Source organism: Pollicipes pollicipes, unplaced genomic scaffold, assembly GCF_011947565.3.
Source record: "Pollicipes pollicipes isolate AB1234 unplaced genomic scaffold, Ppol_2.1 Scaffold_7231;HRSCAF=8579_pilon_pilon_pilon, whole genome shotgun sequence".
NCBI lineage: Eukaryota > Metazoa > Arthropoda > Thecostraca > Pollicipedomorpha > Pollicipedidae > Pollicipes > Pollicipes pollicipes.
In genome coordinates this window covers 8,180,292-8,204,110 of record NW_023597034.1, presented here as the reverse complement: position 1 = coordinate 8,204,110, position 23,819 = coordinate 8,180,292, and the positions used below count along the sequence as shown (strand labels likewise).

The following is a 23,819-nucleotide window of genomic DNA, read 5'->3' as shown; positions in this document are numbered from 1 at the left end:
TGACATTCTACAGGACCGTGGTATGTGCTTGCATTGCGAAGAACCTATGATTTTGTGAGCATGTTTAGCGTTCTGCTTCCATTTTGAAACCATACTCAAATGCCGTAACGCGATTAGTCATGTCAAGCATGTTGATTTGTTGTCGTCATTGTGCGTTGCTTTATACCTGATCGTAGACCAGGGCAATAACGGCTGCAATTGCTTGGGTCGTAACTTATTGGAACATTTGCTGGCTGGGATATTGACAATCTAACCAAGACAGCTGGACGTGGCAATAGCACGTCAAGATTGGCGTGTCAGCCGCGATAGGCAATAGTTTCCGTTTTGTCCGGCAGATGACGTCGCCGGCGGGCCCTGTTTACGCCGGCCTCAGTCAGTACTATGCGCTGGCAGCGAGTCCGCCGCTGGGGGAGACGGCCATGCTGTCGGCGCTGCCACTGCCGCAGATGCAGCAAAAGCTGTCCAACGACCGTCTGGAGGTGAGCTGGGCAGGCCAGCGCATACAGAGCTGTTGAAGTGTGGGGATACAATTCGAATCACGCAGGCTGCCTACTCGGACATTGTTGGCGGCTGTGCCATCCGCTATATTTTCTTCCGACCACGTTGTATCCTGAACGCTTTGCAACAACAGCATAACTCGTCCACACCTAGGGTGGCCATTAACATGAGTTGGCCGTCACCGGTTCCCCTGTTGGGGGCCATTCCTAGAACTCGCACGCCTATGGTTTGGTTTCCTTGTGCCCCGAATTCCCGGCGTCTGAGGCATGTCAGGATGTCGCGATATTTACCCACCTCCGAAGTTATTGCGGTGTGTTAAAATAGCTCTGACCGAACCAGCAGGCCAAAACCTAGGCGTCAATTGCGATATAGGTGGGTCCTACATTGGCGGCATGTAATGTGCCGAACCTTATGTTACCTGCTCCGTGTTGACTCAGCATTCTAGCACAGATCGTGCATCGCATGATGCCGACTGATGTGGCATCCGTAGCAGTGACTCCTGTACTTTTTCTTCTGACGCCGATGGTATTTTCAGGGCGAGCCTGTATACGATACTTCGGTGTACTACGCTGTAAGTAATGCACCTGGTGGTTTTACAAAAATAATCATATTGGTTCTGGTAACGAACTGGTTTGACCATTAGATGACTGAAATACCGCTCGCCAGGAGACGGGTCGGCTATTGAATCGAGTCATTTGCTCCTTATTCTCACAAGACAATGTTGATAGTTTTGTGTTAGCCTTACGAAGCATGCCAGCACAGCTTCACCGTCCCTCCCCTGCACGCCGCGCCAGCGTCCAGGGCTCCAACGCCCCCTCGCCTTCTCGCCGCAGCAGCATCCACAACTCTGGTGCCCCCTCCCTCCCCGCCGCAGCGGTGTCCAGGGCTCCAACGTCCCCTCGCCTTCTCGCCGCAGCAGCGTCCACAATTCTGCTGCCCCCTCCCCTCCTCGCCGCAGCGATGTCCAGGGCTCCAACGCCCCCTCGCCTTTTCGCCGCAGCAGCGTCCACAGCTCCGCTGCCCCCTCCCCCTCACCGCGGCAGCGTCCACAACTCCGCCGCCCCCTCGCCTCCCCGCCGCAGTAGCGGCCGTTGACCCCTGACCTCGCCACCAGCCCTTTCCGGCAATGGGAATGCCGTACAAGCGGTCGGCCGGCGAGAAGGGCTCTGTGTCCTACTACACGGCGCCCGGCCTGACCGCCTACCAGCAGGCGGTGCTGGCGCAGCAGCAGCAGCAGCAGCACGGCTACCTGCAGCAGGCTGCTTGTGAGTTCAGCCGACGGTCAGCTGACGACAAAGCGTGGCCCCAGGCCGGTTCCCCAGTGCGCTCAGCTGTTCGACAAACCGTGGCCCCAGGCCGGTTCCCCAGTGCGCTCAGCAGTTCGACAAGCCGAGGCCCCACACCGGTTCCCCAGTGCGCTCAGCTGTTCGACAAACCGTGGCTCCAGGCCGGTTCCCCAGTGCGCTCAGCAGTTCGACAAGCTGAGGCCCCAGGCTGGTTCCCCAGTGCGCTCAGCAGTTCGACAAACCGTGGCCCCAGGCCGGTTCCCCAGTGCGCTCAGCTGTTCGACAAACCGGGAACGACACGCCTGGTCGAACTGTAACTGGACTGTGGTTCCTCAGAAGCGTGCATTTACGGTGCTGAAGGCTGTTACGCATATCATATTATTTGTTCTTAGTCCGATGCGTTGTGCTGAGCTGAAATTCCCTATCGTTGCCCCTAAGTCGCAAATCATTGGCAATATCACAAATGCGGTGTGACCTCTAACTTTGCCTGGCTGGCGTTCCACAATGCTAATGCTGGCCATGTCGGATGTGTGGTGCACCGAGCCAGCAGCTGTGACGTCAGCAGTGACGTCAGCGGTAGGCTGGGTCGCGATGGCTCGACCCCAGCCACCTCAGCTCCTCACCGCACCCCCCGTGTTTCAGTCGGCGGCCCGCCGCCGAGCGTACCCCGGTACCCGACCTACTGAGGCCAGTCGACTGGTCCGCCGTCCAGCCGGCCCGACAGGGGCACGGAGGTGCGTACACCTTCGTGTCCCGCGCGGTGTCAGTGTCTGCCCCCCCCCCCCTCTCCGGTCTTCTGAGCAGACGCGCTGGATGTTGCGGCTGTACGTTAAAGACGTACAATCTGCTACGTAAAATCCGTCCTAGAATAAAGATGCGATGCCGCACCAGAAGGCAGTTGTTTGGTCGGCCGTGACGTGCTCGTGATATGCTGCATTTCTTGCAAACTCATTGGAATTGAAATCGTACTGTTCTAGGTGTTTGTTCCGTATGCTTTATTCTGATGCGAATAAGTTGCGAAAAACGCCTTTGAATCAGGCGGATGAGGCGCTCATTTAACCTGCCTCTATTGTCCATGTTTAGTAATGATGACTTATGAACTTTTAATTGACATACATTTCAGGACGCGTAAGGCTCAGCCCGGAGTTCAGAACAGAATGGTTTGGCCAGAGGTGGGCGAGAGGCCTGTACATGGGCCAGCTGTGGGCAGGGCTGCCTGCACGGGAATGTGGACAGGATTTCTGCTCTCACTGCCCGCGCACCCCCTGTGCGGGATGTGCGGTGAGGCACGATCGCTGTACGGGCTGTGGACAGTACCAAGATCACAGTGCTCGCTGCTGGTGAGGTTTACCGAGTGGGGGCGCGCTGACGCGGGCGAGTCAACGCAGCCACGAACGGCCGAGGCACGAGGCGGTGCGAAGCTCCGCGCTCGGCGTCCACCGCGCTGGCGTCTCATCCGGCGGAGCGGTCATTCCAGCTGTGATTTACGCCGGAAGCGTGACGGACGTGGTGGGCCGGGCACCGCGGGGACTCCCACTCACGGCGGGCGGTGGCCGGCAGGCTGCGGTCGCCGGCGCAAAGGCGTGGCCGCGCCGCAGCGTGATAATCCGTGATGAATTGATGTTGTTCATACAATGCCGCGAATGCCTTATCGGAGGCGTTTTAAGAGAGGAGTAAAGGCGGAAGTGAATAGGCTTTTAGACCGACGACCAGTGAGCCGGAGGCTGCCTTTTTACGATGTTTGTCACGAGTGGTGGCAAAAACTATCGGTGTCACGAAAGTGATACTGATGGTTTTAAGTGCGACACCGGCACGTGCAGGGCTGTGAAAGGTTTGGAAGTGCCGGTTCTGACCCAGTTGTTCCGATCCTTCAATTCCACAGCCTTAGACTCCGTGTCTCTGGACAGCGTGTCTGTGCGTCCTGTGCCATCGCGAGCCAACGTGCGGGTACCTCTCCCAGGCTGGCTGGACGGCCACGCCCTCCAGTCACAGCGCCTGCCCGCCCCCGACAGAAAACACCCAGTCAGCAGCCAGCTCTCTTGGCTGACACGGGGCGTCAGCAGGCGTCGAAACTAAGTTCCGTCCATCGGTCAATAGATGGCACTGTAGCCGGGCGCGGACTAAGGCAGGCTCTAGGCTGAGTCCAGAATACCACCTGCACCTTCCGAACACGGTGTTCTGTTTCGTGGTGGGTTGGAGCGATTTGGAAAGGAACTCACTGATCTTTTCGATGCTTGTGATCTAAACTTTTCTCAGTCCAGCCACCTGGATCCAAAGAATAAAACATCACCGCCCCATCGCCCTTGAAAACCGATGTACGTGGACCGTAAGTCCTCTTGGCCATTCTTGGTGGTCCGTTGCGGGGTGCGCTCCCATTGGTCGGCACCCCTCTGGTCCGACCCGTCCAGCCAGAATGGAATCGATTGAGCCGCGCAGGGCCGTGGATTGCGGAGAACAGCCTGTGGTCGGACACACCAGCTGGTGGCAAGAAACTAGTCTCGGTGATGGTTCGCCGGTGCTGCGGAAAGGACCGCGTGAGATCAGTCGCCCCACCATGTGTGCATGTCAGTTGCGTTCAGCCAGGGTGAGATTTGAGTGCAGTGATTGTGCTGCTGATGTTTGGGTGCTGAAATGGGCGCACGATGTCATCTAGTTGTCTGTTCTGTAATCTTACCATCCAGACGTGTATGCATGGATATCAATAAATTCATCGTCTATGTTGCTATTGTCGCAACCAATCAGCTCGACAAGACCAGCCGATGATCAAGACAAGTCTCTGCCTTTGTCCAACCATATCATTCCAGCATCAAGGCACTGAACGCCAGCGATTTCAGCGCGTTTTTTGGTAGTTCTGACAGCGTGCGATGGTTACAGATCTTCCGCTGCTTACTGCCTCTGGGCGCTCAGTAGTGCTAAACAAATGTTTAAGAAATTTCGCCCCGAAAATGGTAAGACTGCCCAGGCCACTTTGTGTTGTTTCATCGATTCCAATTACGTACCTTAAGTGCACCGTGCGTTTTTAAACCAATTGATAGGCCTCACGTAAGTCTACTTGGCATATAGCTGACAGGCAATTGTCTTCACAGCGACAAATTCACTGAATTGCGCCTTTGACTGCAGTTAGTGGCGCAGGAAGATGCGTGTAATTCCACCACAGCGAAAGAAAGAATGTTGAATAACGGATGAACGCACAATGATCCGTGATAACACGCCACCATTTTGGGATGAACGCACAACGATCCATGATAGCATGCTTCCACTGTCCGAAATTTGCCCATACCGAAACTGGTGTTTCAATTTTAGACGTTAACGTGGCAAGGATCAACCAAAAAAGCGTAGAGCAAACTATGCAAAATCGGCCCTCATTTTTTGTAAATAGGTTGCTGATGAGACAAAATGCATCGGTTTGTCGTAAACAGGGCTTGTTCAGCATGAATGCATCGCTTTGTCGCAAACAGCGCTTGTTTAGTACAGCAGTACGTACATATTCGTTGTCCAATGTCCCCAACGGAAGTATCATGCTGGTGGTGCTTCGACCCATACCTAGATCATTCCGTTGCCAAAAAAAACAACTCACGAGGTCATTCCTCGCACACAAGTGCTTGCAATGTAGAAGTGCGTGAACGATCTGCCGCTTCCCGCGGAAGCCTTTGCCAGCAGATGAGTCACGGACGTACGGCCCGAGAGCCTCCTGCGACTGTTCCGGGCTGGCCTAGTGATGCTTACACCAGCGACACAACGCCCTCTGGCTCTCCCGAAGCAACGCTTCGCGCGCTTTTTATTGTTTTCCTTTTAATCAATGGCCACCGCCACAGCTACAAAAGTGTATTCCCTCACACAGTTAAAATGGAGTCTGCGGCCATTCCGGACCCAAGTCGGCATCTGGCTCTCACATGCACCATGCACACCGCTGGCAGAGCACTCTCGATTAACTACTGCACGTGAAAACAACAGTCCGACCAAATGGCAGCACGCCGCATCGGCAACGCGTTAATAACACCGCAAATCACTAGCCTCTGTGTGCTTTTACAGGCGTTTCTGGTTTGATCTCAACAAGGCACTTGGCTGGTATAACGTTGCTAAATTGGTGCAACGGCTGCTGAGGACACCGGCGTACGGACGTTCAAAACAATCGCACCGCCACAGCAAAATGTTTCCATAAAACACACGAACGTCGATAATCTTGGAAGCCTCGCTGGCACGACCGTCACCCCACCGAAAGGCCACGCAGAAACGACCGTCCTCAGCTGACCAATGACCAGATCGGATGCACAGCTAATCGACGCAACCGTTAGTACTCACACCCACGCAGCCCACTGCGCCTTCAAGCCAGGTAGACCGGCAGCACACTGGTGACGTCACGGCGACAGACTGGGCAGCAGCGCTTGTCCAGCCGCTCCTCGCAGTCCACGCAGAGGCACACGTGCTGACAGGGCGCCACCACCACCTCGCGCGGGTTGCTTAGGCACACGACGCACTGGACGGCCTCGGGTACGGCGGCGCCGGCGCGCTCACGGCGCCGCCGCTCCGACCTGATGGCGTCGTACTCGGCGGCCAGCCGGCGGCGACGCGCGCGGCCAGCCAGCGCGCGCCACAGCTGCCAGCCAGTCCAGGCGGCGCAGCAGGCGCCGACGCCGGCCACCACCAGCAGCAGCCAGCGCGCCATGCGCCGGTCGGCCTCCAGCGCGCGCAGCAGCGCCGCCTCCGAGCGCGTGGTCAGGATGTAGGGCAGGTCGCCCGGCGGCGGGCGCAGCTCCAGGCCGCGTTCGCAGCGCACCAGCTCGCCGTAGCCGGTCACGTGCGTGCCGTCCACCAGCATCTCCTCCACATCGCGCAGACCCTGCTTGCGCTCGCCCTGCAGCCACTGCCAAACGCTCTGCGCCAGCGACCGTCTCAGCCGGCACGTACTCGTCCTTGACCGTGTACAGGTCGACGGCGGTGAGCGCAGCCGGGTCGCGCACCGCCACCTGCAGGCCGGCGCCGCACAGCGCGAACGGCACCGTGTTCACCACCTCGCGCACCGTGCGCCGCCGCTCCGACCAGAAGCCGGTGGCTCCGCTCGCCTCCATGGTGTACTCCTGCAGCGCCAGCCGCTGCAGCACGCCGCTGACGGCCGGGGCGGCGCGGCTGCGAATGGCGCCGGCCAGCGGGCGCACCACGCCGCGCACGGCCGCGTACTCCAGCCGGCCGCCGGCCGATGCCGCCACCCGCTCCACCAGCGCCGTGTCGGCGTCGAAGTTGGGCGCGTCGTGCACGCGCGCGATTGTCGCGGCCGGCGGAGCGCACGGCGGCGCCCAGCGTGGCGCAGAGCGCGGCGTCGACGGCCAGCAGGCCGAGCTCGAGCGCCAGGCTGCGTAGCTCGGCCAGCACGTCGCCGCCGGTGACCCCCCACAGCGGCATGGCGGCTGCGGCGACGGACGCCGGCGCTGCGGGGCGCACGGTGGCTTCAGCACGCGCTGCGGGGCGCACGGTGGCTTCAGCACGCGCTGCGGGGCGCACGGTGGCTTCAGCACGCGCTGCGAGGCGCACGGCGGCTCCAGCACGCGCTGCGAGGCGCACGGCGGCTTCAGCACGCGCTGCCCCAGACGCCAGCACAACACAAGTCACGAGCGTCACGCTTGGCACTTACAACATAGCTCAGTTTGGTGACATATGCAACACGCACCAAGTAAGCTGTGTGATGCATGTGGACCACAGCCATATCGACGAGCCCACAGATAACAACACCATTCTGCTATTGCATTTCTGCATGCACTTAAACGCCAAGACATGCCGCATTCCTTTGAGAGGGCATGCTACTCCGAAATGGTGTACTTGGTGAACATGGTGTAACTCAAATTTCTGTCTGTCAACCAAGTTATTTTCCGCGCGAGCAGAAAATTGCGAACAAATTAAGTTTTTTTCATCGCATCATGTTGTAAACGCCTGAAATATTGCCACTTTTGCGCGACGTTTCCAGCTGTAACATTAAGGACTACCGCACGTCATGATGAAGTATTACAGCATGATATTCGCCTGCTATCGGGACTGTGCTAAAGCGAACGGCTTGCCACGCGGACATTGTGGCGCACCTGGGGCATGATGCCTGTTGATATTAATGACCATGGGTCCCACGAAAACGTGCAAAGGCCCCTTTACCATGATATTTGGGAGCTTCCGCGGGGTCCCAAAACCTCCTAGTGACACAAGGTGGGGTCACGGCTTAACGACCTCCGTCACCGAACCTGTCCCTGCACCCTGCACACTCACAACAGCGTAAAGAGAAAACTCGTAGCAAAGCAACGAAATGGATCAGAGCCATGCGCCGTGCTTTTCGACTTAAATAAGCCAAAGCCAATTTTCGCTACGCTGAACCATGTAAAGGGTTTAGGTTTTCCACACAACTTCTGAACAAACATCTAATACGCGATTTGATATACATTAGCGTGATATGTTTAACACCTTTGTGATTGGTCTTCGGCTGCACGGTTGAACACCATCGACAAAATATTGCCATAGCAAAGTAATCACCATGCGCTGCCCGCTCCCATGGCCATAACTTCGCCGAATTATTGCAACGAGAAGAGAAACATTCCTACGTAAACGATATCAGTGGTATCAGTACAACAAACACCAGCCTTTGCACATTCAATTCACAAATAGTTTTTCAATGCGATCAATTCTTTCAAGCAGTAAAAGAGCATTACCAAACAAACGCATCACCTAGCAGTCCACTATCCAAGTATCACCAACGGAAAGTCAGATTGTTTCTACCACACCCTTTTACGCAGGTTCATTGGCAACTATGGGGGGCCTGGGCCCTACTTAAATTTAGGGCCTGATTTGGTACATAGTTGCCATGGCTGGCAACTATGGCAGGCCCTTAACTTTTTGCGCAAAAAATACACGTGAAAACACTTCAGGCAGGAGACTATCTGCCGCCTAGGCATCGATTTCTATGTCTACCAATGCAATGCGCGATCAGGCACATCAAAGCATACTGTACGGTTCCTCTAGCGCTCTTCAATGACTGGCTGCAACGGACGCCTGGTCAGGGGTTACAAATCACGAAGCCTATCCACAGCATGCACGTCAACCATAGGCGTGAAAATCGCATCTTCACATCCACAGGTCAGACTGTAGTGCAACTACCAAACACCCTATTCTTTTGAATCTCGTATTATATTTGAGCACCACAGAGCCGCAGTCATTCCCGGCCCAAGGCGGGCTATTTCAGGAGGCCGCGGCACGACAGGCAGATGGCACCTGTGTGGTCTCGACACTGGGGTCGGCATCGCGGCATTGTCAGAGCCCAATCAGCCACCGTTGAGCGGACCCGTCCCATCGGCACCTGAGCGCGTGTGATAGGACTGCCGGCACTCAGCGCTCGGTGCTCTTGACATTGAGCACTGCGGTGTTAGCACCGCACACCTCAAACAGCAATCATTCTGCTCAATGGCAGCCCCATCTATGAAAATTTGAGCCATATGGTTATGCTTTCACTGAACATCAGTCTCAGCTGAAATTATGCGCCCGATTCCACTGCGCCCTGGTGTACGTCACTGATGCCGGGAGTCAATATGCCACCGAGGAAATACCAGAGTTTGCATCACCATTTTTAACTGCTCTTTCGAAACGTGGCTTTCTGACGCTAGCTAAAACGTGACCACCATTCTTCACCATTTCGGTTTCAGTCCTTCCTTCCCTCATTTTGGCATTAGTTAGTTGTTGCTTTGGTATTATTTTGGTGATGTGCCTCTCCCCCCCCCTCACACTCATCAAATGTCACTAACAGACTGGCAGCTGAGTGTGTCAGTGGAGTCCCAGCTATCAGAGAGACCATTTCTCCTCTGAACTTTTGGCTGCTCTGAAGCCATTAACTGTAAATGACACTTGATGGCAGGCAATGGCATGGAACTAGGCATCCAAACCCACTGCCCCCCCCCCCCCCCCCTCCCCCCACCCTCTCCTTTGTCAGTGAAAACATATCTGCCAGGAATCAATACATTTTTAGACAAGTCCTGAGATCCTGATTTGGATACCCAATAAAACTCTAAAACATAACATGCATTTGATGGACACACACATTTAATATACATACATTTAAGTAACATCAATGCTCTGGTATGTGTCACCACCAATTTGACCCAACCTCTATGGTTTTGTGATGAACAGGTTCTTTCTGACACTCTAAGTTTGCAACCATTTCAGACCCCAACCACTCCTGTAAACATCATATTAACAGTTCAAATAGATGGCCTACCTCCTGGCCTTCCCATGGTGGGGTAGGTGGATTCAAGCTGCTGCAACACTTGATATTTGCCTCTTAGCTGACAAGGCCTGCACCCCATGGCAGTACCACTACAGGTAAGATGAGGCCAGAGGGTGGGATGGACCACACCAAGCATTGTAGCAAGAGCAAGTGACTCTGGCACTTGAGACATACATGAGATCCAGTCTATTTCCTTACAGTGAAATAACTGTGACAACCAGGTGGCTTGGCCCTCTTGAATGCATCATCTCCAGCAGTGTGCATAGTGCTTCTGTTGATTGGTGATCACTAATTTGGTTTCTGTCAACCATGCCAGACACTAGACATCAGTAGAACACTGTTCCCTAGTTTATCCCTATCCATATCACTTCTCAAATTGTGCATGGGACCGAAATTGCTGCTGGGTTTAGGTATCATCTGATAAAAAACAGCACCTTGCATTCTTGATGAACCCAGCTGGCCTGTTTGGCATCAGATTTAAAGTCTAGAGAAAAAGAATCTTTAAAAATAACCTGGCTGGTGACAGTGGAATTGATTTGGCTTATGAAATACATCCAGTAAGGACAATGGTATCAGGCTTATCATCCTCAATATACCACAAAACCTTACTGAGGTTGTTTGGAAACAATCAGCATTAGCATACAAACCATGCAATCCCTGTGTAACATACCAATGTGAACTTTGACACATGTTTGGCTACTGCTTGTGCTGGTATGCAATTAGGTCTTAATGGAATTGATCTTGAAAGCATTTTTCCCTATCATGCCAATAAGCAGCAAGCTGAGGCTGACAACACCTCACATAGGCTTCTCGCACAATAGAACAAATAAGTTTATAGATGGAACCATACACAACCTCACTAATTCTGTAGTTTATTGAGATTCAGTGCGCTGTGACCCATCACTCTTTAGATAACGCTCACCTTCCAGTCATGCTCCTCTTCTCACAAAATCTATCAGAAAGAATAGCATGCTGTGCCTGATAAGTCATGCGAGGAATGCATCGCGAGGCAGGTGGGTCAAATTTGAGAAGCATTTTTATTTCGTATTTGATGTGTTGGTTTAACCGTTTTCTCCCGCTCACTGCACACAGTCCCTACTTATTTTGCAAAACTACCAATACCCCCCGAATCTACGGACACGTAGACACCTGACTGACCTTATTTTCTGACCAAATCCTGTTGTTAATACACCTGATGACCCAAAAGTGCTTATGATTAACTCTAGCAAGCTTTTACGTTGTACAACGGCAAATTTCGGGCGCACGGCGCGCCTTCCCGCTGAAGAGAACCGCGGTGAAGTACCACCTGCGATTGGCACTCGAAGACAACAAATATTTGCAGGCACGAACTCAGCGCACATGAACTCAACTACACCTGTTCGTGGATCTATTTGTTTACTAAATGTGGCTCTCGCCAGCTGAATTTCTTTGCAACGATTGGCCACTATGATTCAGTTGGTCTTATCATTCGTAAACTTTTGCTGACACTATTAATATTAACTGGATTCATACATTTGAGACAAACTTTGAGAGCTCCAAGGGCATCAGCTGCATGACTTGGAGAGGCAAAAGGCTGGTGGGACTGTTGAGGATATTGTGAGTATTGTGCACCCCTGTAATATTTTAATCATTTTGGGAAGCTGGACATAGCTAATCGTGACTTCGGTAAGAAAATCATATTTCCGAGTTACATAACATTTATCGTACCCAGGCTATGCGTTCAAAACTGTCATTTTCTCCTGCGCTCTCGATTTCGGTCACGGGATGCCTTTGTTGCTTTGCTGATGCTTTGCCCGATACCGATCAGAGATGTGGGGCATGATGAATGAAAGCTGCATAAGGGCATTGTTAGATAGGAATGTGTCAGTTATGAATAGCTATCATCATAGTCTCTGGCTGAATCCCTTTTTGTCTCTCCCATCTCAGTCTACAAGCCAGGCAGCAAACAAATGCATGATATGTCAAATATGTCCAGTATTGCAGTTGTGGCAGCAATTCCACGGCAACATTTTCAGGGCATGCATGCTGTAAATCTGAGCCTCCTAGAGTAAAGCTAAGTACCCAGTTGTCACCGATTTCAATGCATAGAGGGCCAGTGTTTCAAGGAATTGTGATTTTGCAAAGTTTATTTCAGGTAGCAATTCTCCCAATGGGCATGAGATTCAGGGTGCCACCATTGTGCAGGCATCTAGTGCAGTAGGTAGGTTATACAAACTGGTCTTTAAGGTGGTTGCAAAATGCTGGTGTGCTGAAGAGAAAAGGCTGACATGCTCAAAAGTCACCTTGCCATGTTTGGCTTGTAACAAAACCAAAGGTACAATATTTGGTGCACTGTATTTAGTTCACTGGAGGCAAGTGAGTAGACCACACTGGCTACAATTGTCACTCAGCAGTCAGCAGTGTTCAAAATTGACTATTTTTGCTTCCTGACATGCCGAAAACCACATTGTCATGTTCTCATTGCAGCGTCTGCATCCCTCATCTGGTTTCTACCACTTACATAATTTAGTTATAGGGTATTCACAGTGCATTAGGCATGTCACAAATGTGTTTGTGGTAACAAATTTGGTTCAGGTGTGAAAAATGTGCTTCTTTTGTGTGTACATTATCACAATTAAAAAATGAAGCCACCAAACAGGAGGATCTGAACCACAGTCTGTGTGTGGATAGGTATCAGCATGTTAAATGCATGTAGGTTGTAGTGGTGAGGGCATTAAGTAGCCTGCCTACAGTACACAATTGTATTTCTAGCTTTGCAAATGGAGTTTGGCTGCTCAATTCAAGAGTGTTCAATCATCTAGCTAAGCCATCAGGCAGTCCCATGTTCACAGTAAATAAAAGCAAAACTTAGAATACAGAGGGAATCTGGCTTTAGAAGATAGCTGGAGGGTACATGTAAGAGAGGTTTATTGGCAGATGTTGTTATGACCTAAGTGTTTGTGTGATTGTGTGTGTGCCAGGTACTTTTATTTCATGCATGCTTGCATTGATGATCCTGCAGGATTGCACCATCAGGCTGCCATATCTGTTGAATTCACACCAAGAAGTGACTCAGGGCATTGTATTCAGCACCATTTCCCTGACTTATGTGAGTTAGTATGAACAATAACAGAGAGGCACAGTGCTTAGGCATTCACCTGTAGGATGCTCACAGCATTGGACTGTTTAGGTTATGTTGTGCCTTGCCTGTGCTTATGGCCAATGCTTCACCTTTCCTCAGATTGTTTGCATCAGAGATGTAGTGTTGCAAAGCCAGTTAGAGGAAATCTCATCCCTGAAGCTATGCTAGGTTCTAGGTGAACCCAGGCTACCTCCAGATGCTCTTTTCCCTTCCAGTTAGGACACTGCTCTGCCATTTAGAAGAAGTAAATGTTTTACTGAGAGGCATAGTCAGATTGTTCAGATCTTTCATGCACATGTTTGAGAATTATCATGATTATCTATTTATCCATCTGCATATCTTGAGCAGTCATATCTGTAGCAGTAAAATAACCTGGAGTATTCATGTTTTGGTAAGTGCTTTATCCCATACCAGTCCTCATTATGCCCTTGGTTGTCATGGGCATTAAATTATCCTGTGCTTTTGGGGTACAGAATGGTCCAGAATGCTTGCATTTGCTGGTTGTGACAGTGTTAACTTGCGACCAAAGTCATTGCATCACTGTATGACAGAAATGCTTTAGATATGATTGGCTTTTAATGATTCAGGAACACAATTGGGAATAACGCTCACCTTGTTCATTGAATGCCCAGCAATTTTGAAAAAAACTATGTTTGCCTTGTGGAATGCAATGATGGTCTGGCATTTCTGATACATGGCTGACATCAGTTTCAGGTCCTGAAGGGCTGCACCATGCCTCGGGCCTTTATTAGAAGTGTGTCACCATCTATGCTTGTCTGCCATAGCCATAAGTCAGGGTCACCAAATGTACTTCTTAGAGACAGCTCACAACAAACAGAAGTTCATGGTGAGTAAGCTGCAGCAAAGATACTGACATGTGGGTACTTTATGTGTGGTATTGAAGTATTCATGTAAAGTGCATGCTCTTGTTTGAATGGCCAGCATGTCATGTGTTGGCATATTAGTATTCTCAAAAGACGACTGCACTCCATGTGCCAAACGCTCAGTGTTTTCTGCATGTTTCTGCTTATATCCAGTTATTTGTGCTGAAACATTTCCTGGCTGGACTGCCTGCATCAGTAGTTCAGTGTACTCCTTCAACATGATGTCATCAGTCATCTGCTTTGGTAGCCCTTGCGAGACATTGGTGCTCCCTCTGTGTTGTTGTCCTGCTGCTGTGACGCAGTGCTCTGCTGGCAGAGGGCGGCCGGGGCCCGTGGCCGGCGGCGTCGCAGCGCTGCGGCGCCCCCATGCGGCGTGCCTCCTCGCTGGACACGCTCTGCCTGCTGGGCCAGTGGCCGCGTGACCGACCCGCCCTCTTCAGCGGCGTCCGGCCCGCTGACAAGGCCACGCAGGTGAGGAACGCGCGTGGTGGCGGCCGCGGCTGTAGGCGCCCCGGGCCGGGCCGATGAAGGCTGGACTGGCCGGCCGGCAGCGGCAGTGAGGTTCACTTCTGCCCGCAGTTTTGTGGAGAGGGGTCACTGTTTCGGACGAGATGCTGCAGGTCTTACCTTTTCGGACCCCATTGGCGACGATTTTTGCACACTTGGCACAGGACAGCTGCTCCAATTGTTGACAGGCGTAGGACTTTAAGCAGCCATTTATACGCTTCGGTACTCACTTAGCTGCAATGAGCACAAAATGACCGTAGTAGTCGGCGCACCCTAAAACTTCAACCACCGTCATGAGCGAGGGCTGGTTGCGGCCAAGGAGCGCTGACGGCGGGTCAGAGGCCTTGCTCCGGTGACGCGACGATAAATGGGCACCCGGGGCGTGGGTTAGCCGGCTAAGGCAGCCATGTGCATACGGATGCCTCCCATTTGTTCAATATCGTGTGCTGAAGAGGTGAAACGAGAGCACATCGGGGTAAGATAAACATCCTATAAAGAACACGCATGGATCAGATAGACTGTGAGAGAGCCTGTCGTTCACACGTGCACGGCATCGGTGCTTGCGCTGGCTCGCGCCCCCCGGCGGCCTCGCCGGCCCAGCAGTGGTCGTGACGGCACGGACCCCGTGCGCCCGCAGACGCCGGAGGAGTGGGCGAGCCTCAAGCCGCCGGCCGGCTCCCTGGCCAGGAACTCGGGCCTCATCTCTCCGGGTGCCGCCGGTGACTGCCTCGAGAAGAAGCTCATCCGACAGCGGTGAGCAACCCGCATGCCACGCCGGGGGGGGGGGGGGGGGGCGGAGGGCTACATGTGGTGAACAAGGTGTGCTATCTGTGTAGTATTCTTAGAAATGAAATGTGTTACGATTGGAACTGATTGGCAAACATGGTGTTTAGATTCACTTGTGATCTGGCTTATGGTATTGAACAAAACATGGCATTCATGAAAAATTGGGATCAGTGGCCAAGATGGGTTAAACATTGTTGGATTTGCTTGTGCTGTATCTCGAAAATTCAGTCCACTAAGGGCTCAGCTTCAGCCTATCGCTTAGTGGTAGTCGCTCCATTTGACAGAAGGGTGGAAAATGCGGTGACCATCGCTCCGTTCATCTGCACCTTATTCACGGTGACTGCGCCAGGGGTTCGCGTTATGGCGTGTACAGAACGCCAAGAGGCGTGTGCTCCTGTTTGCACACGCTTCTTGTGTGGCATAAGACTGCATACATCTAGTCCTGAGGTACCCGCATGTTTCCTCATCACTCTTCAAACGTGAAGCATTGCAGTGGAGTGTGGAGCACGTGCTGGACCTGGCGCACATAAGGCCCCCTCCCAGCCCGGTTCCGTGGTCACGCCTGGCAGTCGTCAGCTGACTGCCCGATGACGTCATCAGAGACGTGAGCAGTCCCAGACGCCGTGTCGCGGCCGGCGGCGCCACCGGGCCTCGGCTGTGGCCTGACCGGCGGCCGCCGCTGCCACAGGCTGCAGCGCAACACTAAGGAGGTGTCGACGCGGCTGTGGTCGCTGGGCGCGCTGCGCCAGTCTCCGGTGCCGGGCGACCACTCGCTGCTGCAGGTGTCGCCGGTGCCGGCCGCCCTGCCCATTGCCATCCCGGGCCCGGCGGCCGGTCGCGCGCCCGCCACGCCGCCGCGCATGCGCAGCTCGGTCGAGGGCCTCAACCAAGAGATCGAGCGGCTCGTGCAGCAGCGCGTGCTCGCCTTCAGCCAGGTCAGTGTCGAGGAGCAACGTGGGTGTGCCGGTGGCGTTAGCTGGCTCAGAGAAGGCGGCGTGACCTGAGATGGGTCAGTGGATGTATTTATCATGTATAGATGTAGTAAGCGTCAATCACGTCATCGTACCTCGCACAACATTAGTCGATAGCCAATTTACGGCCGTTGTATCTGGAAATCGTGCTCACAAACGCCGGATATGAATGACCTGGCAGTTATTCTTTGTTTGGCCGTGCTCACCGCATGGGTAACGAAATGGCAGTGACATGGTGTCATGGATGTCCGTGTGACCTTGAAATGATCTCCCCAAAATGTGGGTAGCTCAGAAACTAGAGGGGTTTAAGTCTTAAGAAGGGTAAGGCTATGGGCTTCACCAAAAAGTCTTCAAGATGACTATTTCAGTTAAAAACTTCACACACATGTGGAACAATCCCATTAAAGATAGTGTTCCACTTCTGTATGTGGCTTAAATTGAGATAGCCATGTTGGAGACCATTCAGTGCAGTTCACTCATTCCTTTTTAAGGCTTAAAACTGTTCTGTTTCTGAGCTCGACGCTCGCGAGCTCGTGCAGACCATTTCAGGGTCACCCAAACATAAATGACGTCATGAAACGTCACGGAAATACCGCCATTCCACTGGTCATGTAGTGCTTAAGGCCACGAGCAGATATGATTATCGACGTAATCGTGCCTTGCGTACATCATTGCGATTCGTGGCATCAGTGGTCATCAGTTGACTTTAGACCATTGGATGCGGTCAGTGCAAGTTTCGAACACAAATCATATTTTGTGCTATATAATACAGGCTTTCGGGCAACGGTGCGAGTTATGACGGAGGTAAGACAGCGCCATAACCGAATATGTGAATGCGAGTAAACATAACAAAATCACAGATTAATATGCACACTACCACGAAGGGTGAAAACGCGCGCACACAATTATGTTAAAGATTCGCAGACACGTGCCAACACTCGCGTCACCTCTGGGCAGATCGAAGTACTACAAGTGGGTCAGCCCGTCCGCTATAGTGGCAATTCGGACACAGCCAGTCTGGCAGCCACTTTCACGCTGTACAAACACTCCATGACGTAATCAAACGATGTAATGAAGAGCTTATTTACTAAAAAGTAAAATTGTGTTGTGTGCAGTAATATATTGCGTTCAAAAGCATGCAATGGTTATAAGTGTGGTTATGCCGGCATATCTGCTGCGTGCCTCGGTGTCTTGAACTGGGTAACATTCCGTACAGGGATGGAGCCGGATGCAGGGCGGTTTGATGATTTTTGTAATGAGTGAGTGTGAAAGGGTCTGAAGAGCCCTACATGGATTGGGAACGGCCTGTTTCTATGAGGAATGCGACTGAGTGTGTGTGGTAGGATGGTGGGTGGTCATCGCCAAGCAAGTGAATGTGTGTGTGTGTGGCGGGGGGGGGGGGGGGCATGCGCGGCTGCTGCGTGCTGGGGGAAGGTGACACGTTGGTATTCGCGGTCACGTGCCCGCTGGCACGCACCGTATTTTGAAATGATCACAATCATATCATGTTTCCCTAAGCTAAGGTAGGTAGAATGAAGTTTCAAGGAACATACTTACTAAACAAGGAAATTGCATTTTATAGAGCAGTCTTTTCTACTTTAAGTATATAAATCGTTATAAGTAAGCTTTTTCAAAACTGATATTTCTTAAAGATCTTCAAATGTGAAGCACTCCCTTTCAACACATCTTGCATTACGAGTTTGGAGTCCTTATGCTGATAGTTATCGACCTTCAATGTACCAGGGGATACGATTTATATACTTAAAGTAGAAAAGACTGCTCTATAAAATGCAATTTCCTTGTTTAGTAAGTATGTTCCTTGAAACTTCATTCTACCTAGCACAACATTGATCGAGAGCCAGTTGACGGCCGTTATGTCTGGAAATCATTCTCACAAACGCCAGATATGAACGACTCGACCAGTTATATCTTTCTTGACCTTGGTCGCCGCACACCTTAAGGAATGACAGGATTTCAACGACGTTCTTGTGACGTCATGAATGCCAATGTGACCTTGAAATACTGACTCATACACACTGACACACTGACTGAAATACACACTGACTGCCACATCTTTGCGGCTGTAAAGCTCAGGAACCAGGAGGCTTTTATGTGTTAAAAAGGGCATGGCCATGAGCTGCATCAAAACATCTTCAGGATTGCTATTTCATTTTAAAACCACATGCAAATGTGAAACACATTCCTTTAGCCATTCATCTATTTTGCAATGCTGGACGTAGTTTTATGGGTCGAAGGCGCCTGTTGCGCAAGATCAGAAAGTAGTAGAAGCCGGTACCAGAAACTTTCGGCCAAAAGGTCGGCAGGATGGAGCTTGTAGTTGACATCGGCCTGATCAGTTATACTTGGATATGCACACGTCGCATGGGATTATCGTTAGCTGCATTCCTAAAGATGGAAGAATGTGCATTAGAATTGTCCTGAATATCATTCGATATTGGCGCCATATGACCAGGGTAGTCGGTGCGTCCAAAAGCCCAAATTATTATCAATGTGTTTCGACAGCTTGTTTTGAAGCCGACCGTACTCTGTGCGCAGTAGCGCCACCTATTAGCAGAACGTAGTCGGCGGCCGGAGCTATTTATGTGGATTTTGTAAAAGCGCGTAGTTACGTAGTTTTTGTAAAATATCCACGGCTGGGCGGTGACGCCACCTTTTCTAACAAGATACAGTAAATGATGTTGCCGAAGACAAGAATAAGAAGATTTCACATGTAAGCTGACGTTGAACGCGATTATCAACAAACTGTTCGCGCCATTACTGGACGTTCTCCTTGGGTGCATACCTGTATGCTGGCCGTGTCCGTCGTAAAGCCCCAGAGACTCACTCGCTGGCTCCGTCCGTGAAACTGGTGTCCGATAGCTGCCTGTGGACACAGCGGTCCAGTAACCCCGCACGCGCGCAAACAGCGAGGGGCAGGCGCTGTCGTGCTGTTGGTGACTGACGGATACTGTTCCGAGTGCCGATGCGGGTCTTACCCTGCTGGGGGAGAGTGAGGGGGGGGGGGGTATGGCTGGCGCGCCCCTCTGGCTTCTCCAGTGAACGCGGGCGGACTGCTCAGCGGTCGCTGCGCCAGCGTGGGCGAATGCTCTGTGGCGGACACCGTCCCTGTCAGCTCCTGGTGGACGGCCACGTGGCGTGGGTGGGTGCTGTGTGCGTCCTTCTGGCAGTGCTCCGGTTGGCAGGCGCCTTGTTTCGATGGACCTGCTTAAGTTGGCGCGGATTCTGTGCAGACGTGTGGCGTCTGGCGCCAGTGTGCGGTGGATGGGCACTTAACGCCAGTGGACGCCATGTGGACGCCGTGTGGACGCTGCGTGCCCTCTGCCGACAGTTTCCGGTGGACGGACACCTGGCGCCGGTGGACGAGTTGCTGATGCTGTCGCGCCGCTCCGTCAACACGCAGACGCCGGTGGACGAGCCGCTGCTGTCGCCGGCGCTCTCGGCCGAGGTGGACCTGCTCGCACTGGCAGGTCAGTCGTGGGGGAGCAGGACCGGCCGGCCCTGGTAAGGGGTGGGTCTGTTGTGGGGGGAGCAGGACCGGCCGCAGCACCGGAGCGCGGGGCAGTAGACCGCACGGCCCTGGTAAGGGGTGGGTCAGTCGTGGGGGGGAGCAGGACCGGCCGTACCACCGGAGCGCGGGGTGGTAGACCGCACGGCCCTGGTAAGGGGTGGGTCAGTCATGGGGGGGGGGGGGGGAGCAGGACCGGCCGCAGCACCGGAGCGCGGGGCGGTAGACCGCACGGCCCTGGTAAGGGGTGGGTCGGTCGTGGGGGGGGGGGGGGGGGGGAGCAGGACCGGCCGCAGCACCGGAGCGCGGGGCGGTAGACCGCACGGCCCTGGTAAGGGGTGGGTCGGTCGTGGGGGAGCAGGACCGGCCGCAGCACCGGAGCGCGGGGCGGTAGACCGCACGGCCCTGGCAAGGGCTGACATTGCCAGTGATGTAGGCAGTTGCATGCGCCGGGACAATGGACAGTCCGGCTAGTTTAAGTGACGCTGTAGCGCTGTGAGTCGAAGATCTAACACAGGACGTGGCACGGCATGCCAGGCTGGTCACGTGATCAGCGTCGCTGTGGCCTTGGCCGGTCAGGCGGGATATGTTGAGCCGGGGGCCTTGCTGTCGCAGTTGTGTCGTGTTGGTGGCGAACAGGTAGTGTTGGTAATTGCGGCCCATAGCGTGGTTCGCCGGACGCGTGCCAGGTACCGCACCGACAGGAATGCGTGGTGGGACCGTTAGCATTGCAAACGTGGCCTTGTCATTGTGCGGCTTGGATCAAAGTCCTGGTTCGTGAGCCGCTGTAGAACACGTTAGTTTGTGTGCGGCATTTGTTTTGCTAAGGTGTTCGTGGTCCTCGTCAGTCTGTAGCTTGGGGGCTGTCCCGTCTCCACTGTTCAAAGGGTTGTGAACTGCAAGCTGAACATAGGAAGTTTACTGCATCTTGTGAGTGCATTACGAAACAAGTTGAAAGTAGCCTGTTCTGTTGGTAAGATGGAAGGTCATCCTCTTTGTGTTCCATTTTCCGCCGCTCTCTCCACAGAAAAGGCCGCAATTGCTTAACTGTCATCGAATGCAATAACTTTCAGACGAGCTAAAATCCCAAGCTTGAGTATGAGGAGCGGTGGTGGTGGCGCCTGGGCCTGCCGTGTCCGAACCCTCACTGTCCGGAGTCGTCGTTACCGGGCCTGCCTCGTCGCCGTGTCTGCTGTGGCCGTGCACCGCGGCCGGAGCTGACTGCGGCCCTCCCGCCCGGCAGGAGAGGCCAGCAAGTGCTCGACGCCGGAGCTGGAGCTGAGCCGGCTCGGCTCGTCGCCTCAGATCAATCGCTTCCTGGCGGGCGCGCCTCCTGACGGCTGTGAACGGGTGTGCCTCAAGTCCATGGAGAGTACAAGGTGAGGGTCCGGTGGTGAGTGTTGTCAAGTCCGTGGAGAGTGCAAGGTGAGGGTCTGGTGGTGAGTGGTGTGAAGCCCATGGAGAGTGCAAGGTGTGGGTCTGGTAGTGGGTGGTGTCAAGTTCATGGAGAGTGTGAGGTGACGGTCCGGTGGTGAGTGGTGCCAAATCCATGGAGAGAACAAGATGAGGGTCTGGTGGAGAATGGTGTGAGGCCCATGGAGAGTGCAAGGTGCGGGTCTGGTAGTGAGTGGTGTCAAGTCCGTGCGGAGTACATGGCGAGCGTCTGTTGATGAGCTGTTTTCAAATCAACGGAAATTTTAAAGTGGGAGGCTGCAGACTAGTCCGTTCAAGTCACCGCAAAATACAGTGTGAGGAGCTGTGGATGAGGCTGTCATAAGAGCGTAGAAAGTACGGCATGAGCGTCTGTGGACGAGTCCACGTCAGCTCTGTAGGAATACATGGTGAGGGACTATGGGCGAGTCCGCCTCAGCTCCGTTGAAATACACGGTGAGAGACTATGGGGGCGAGTCTGTCTCAGCTTCACTGAAATACACGATGAGAGACTATGGACGAGTCTACGTCAGAACCCTGGAAAAACGAAGTCGGAGCTTGTGGGTGAGTCAATGGCAAATACAAGGTGTGGCTGCGTGCTAGCCCATCTCGGGCCCGTGCATGGTATGTAAGATGGCGGCTGGTGCACAAGGTGTAAAGCTGCGGGGGGAACTCATATTTGTCGCGGTGGGACAAGATGAGTGTTTTTTTTAAAGAAGGTTTAAGTTGAAGCTCATACTAAAGCTGACAGATGTATTCTGTATCGAGGAGGCTTGGTTCAAACGAGTTTGCTGCGGAGTCTTCCCGTCTAATGGCCCCAGTTGTCTTAGAAATTTCAAGTTAGCTGTGAGCTCATGGCAAGGCGACTTGTAAACAGACGTTGCGTGCAGTGGGTGTTTCACGAAGCTACCCTCGGGCCATCAGAAATAATCAAGTTATTTAAATATGTTGTCGTTCTGGTGGGCGCTGGGCCGATCGAGATGTGCCGTTTGAGGCGCAGCGGTGACCGGACGCTGGCGTGAGTCGCGCGCGGGGCAGCGCCGCGCCGCCGGACGCCGCCGCGAGCCGTCTGACCGCGTCACCCCCGTGCGCAGGAGGCCGGTGCCGCTAGACCCGCTCATCAAGCCGGCCGTGTTCGAGCTGAAGCCCAGCCTCGGCTCGGCCTTCTCGAGGCCACCATTCCGCCAGCGCGGCGACGACTCCTCAGGAACCGTGCCAACGCCCGCCAAGCCGCCGCCGCTCAAGGCCGCCCTCTCCAAGTCGTAGGGGCGCGACCGCCGCCGTGCCTGATCTCAGCGGCGGACCCGGCCCTGTTACGTAGTGTAGTCGCAGGCGCAGCCGCCGCTGCGACGTGCCGGAGCGCGCGGCGGTCGGTGCTCGCCGGGCTGCGGCGGTCGCAGGGAGAGGCTGTGCTCCAGAGTCCCGTTGTGATAGGGAGGTCGTCGGCGTGTTTCGGGGTGGGGAGGGGGATCTTCTGCGAGCTGTACATGCTCGTCCGCTTTACGTGGGTTGGGGATGTCTCTGTCTGGGGAGGGGTGCACGGCGAGGCGGCGTTCGGCTGCGGGGGCACGGAGCCCCGTCCAGCGCGAGGGCGGCGGCGACTGGCGTGGCCGCCGTGCCCAAGCTTCGGCTGTGATCGTCACCTGCCGTACAAAGACCGCACCGGCTCGCTGCCGCTGATCGGCGCCGTGCGCGCGGCGCGTGAGGGCTGGGCCGGGCTCGTGCGCTGGCCGCTGCGGTCCGGCTCCGGCGCGGCCGGCGGAGGCCTCGGCTCGTGGCGAGGCTCGCTGGACCCCCTGGCAGACGCGCCGGTCCGGGCCGTTCCGGTGGTCCGGTCACGACGTCTGGGTGTGGGGAGGGGGGGGGGGGGGGGCAGGGGGCCGTTAGCTGCTGCGCGGGACCGCTCCCGAGGACCGCGCGACGCCCCTGACGTCGGCCGGACGCCCTCGGTCGCCTGGAGCACTCCAGGCGACCGACGCTGCGGACGCTGATAATGTAAGTGGCGTCGGTGGCGAGCACCGCAGTATTCCAGTTGTTCGGGCTTTATCTGTCCGTGCCATGTAAGGTTATGTGAGATATTATTGCAACGCTAATTGCCTGGATTGCATTTCTTACATTCGGGAATGTCATGTGGGTGGGTCGTCCTGTTACCGTTCAGAGTTTGTTGTTTTCTTTAAAAGTTTGGCGTTTCAGCAGTCGTGTTTTTCAGTTACTTTTAGTTACGTGACCCATGTTAGTATTCGATGCTGCTTTAGTGGTCGAAAATCGATGGATTAATATTTTATTTGTGCACTGCACCAGCTTGATGCGCAAATGTGGTAGCAAATATGCACCCGGGCCCGCCGGATGAAGCTACAGACGCTGGATCGCAATGGCAATAAGGTTACCACACTTTTAGCTGACTGATTACAAGCATTTCAACTAATATAGCAGCGCCTCTTTCACGTTACAACCTGTGAATTATTATTGACATGCCCATGCTCCTGTATCACAGCCCCTGCATCCACACATTTCTAAGGTTCCCCATGGTGTAACTGTGATGTGGCATACCATTTTGT

The 23,819-nt window shown here is 53.9% G+C and overlaps 3 protein-coding genes across 3 annotated transcripts; 2 read left to right on the top strand and 1 right to left on the bottom strand.

Moving 5' to 3' along the window:
• Nucleotides 1-333: 333 nt before the first annotated feature.
• On the top strand, nt 334-2,967 carry LOC119110654 (uncharacterized). Its single transcript, XM_037234554.1, has 5 exons — nt 334-479; nt 1,034-1,069; nt 1,613-1,763; nt 2,427-2,518; nt 2,908-2,967. The coding sequence occupies exons 1-4, from the start codon at nt 336-338 to the stop codon at nt 2,468-2,470; spliced, it is 375 nt and encodes a 124-aa protein (XP_037090449.1). The 5' UTR covers nt 334-335; the 3' UTR covers nt 2,471-2,518; nt 2,908-2,967.
• A 2,627-nt stretch (nt 2,968-5,594) lies between these two features.
• On the bottom strand, nt 5,595-6,889 carry LOC119109346 (mitochondrial ubiquitin ligase activator of NFKB 1-like; the record flags this gene model as incomplete). The annotated part of the gene is given in 3 exon segments (XM_037232959.1): nt 5,595-6,330; nt 6,463-6,672; nt 6,674-6,889. Coding segments are annotated over 3 exon segments (648 nt in total), but the record flags the coding sequence as incomplete, so codon positions are not given.
• Nucleotides 6,890-11,613: 4,724 nt separating this feature from the next.
• On the top strand, nt 11,614-22,700 carry LOC119109345 (protein FAM117B-like). The gene is made up of 8 exons (XM_037232958.1): nt 11,614-11,631; nt 13,871-14,003; nt 14,357-14,511; nt 15,185-15,300; nt 16,022-16,268; nt 19,654-19,792; nt 21,074-21,209; nt 22,356-22,700. The coding sequence occupies exons 2-8, from the start codon at nt 13,889-13,891 to the stop codon at nt 22,525-22,527; spliced, it is 1,080 nt and encodes a 359-aa protein (XP_037088853.1). The 5' UTR covers nt 11,614-11,631; nt 13,871-13,888; the 3' UTR covers nt 22,528-22,700.
• The last annotated feature ends 1,119 nt before the right edge of the window (nt 22,701-23,819 follow it).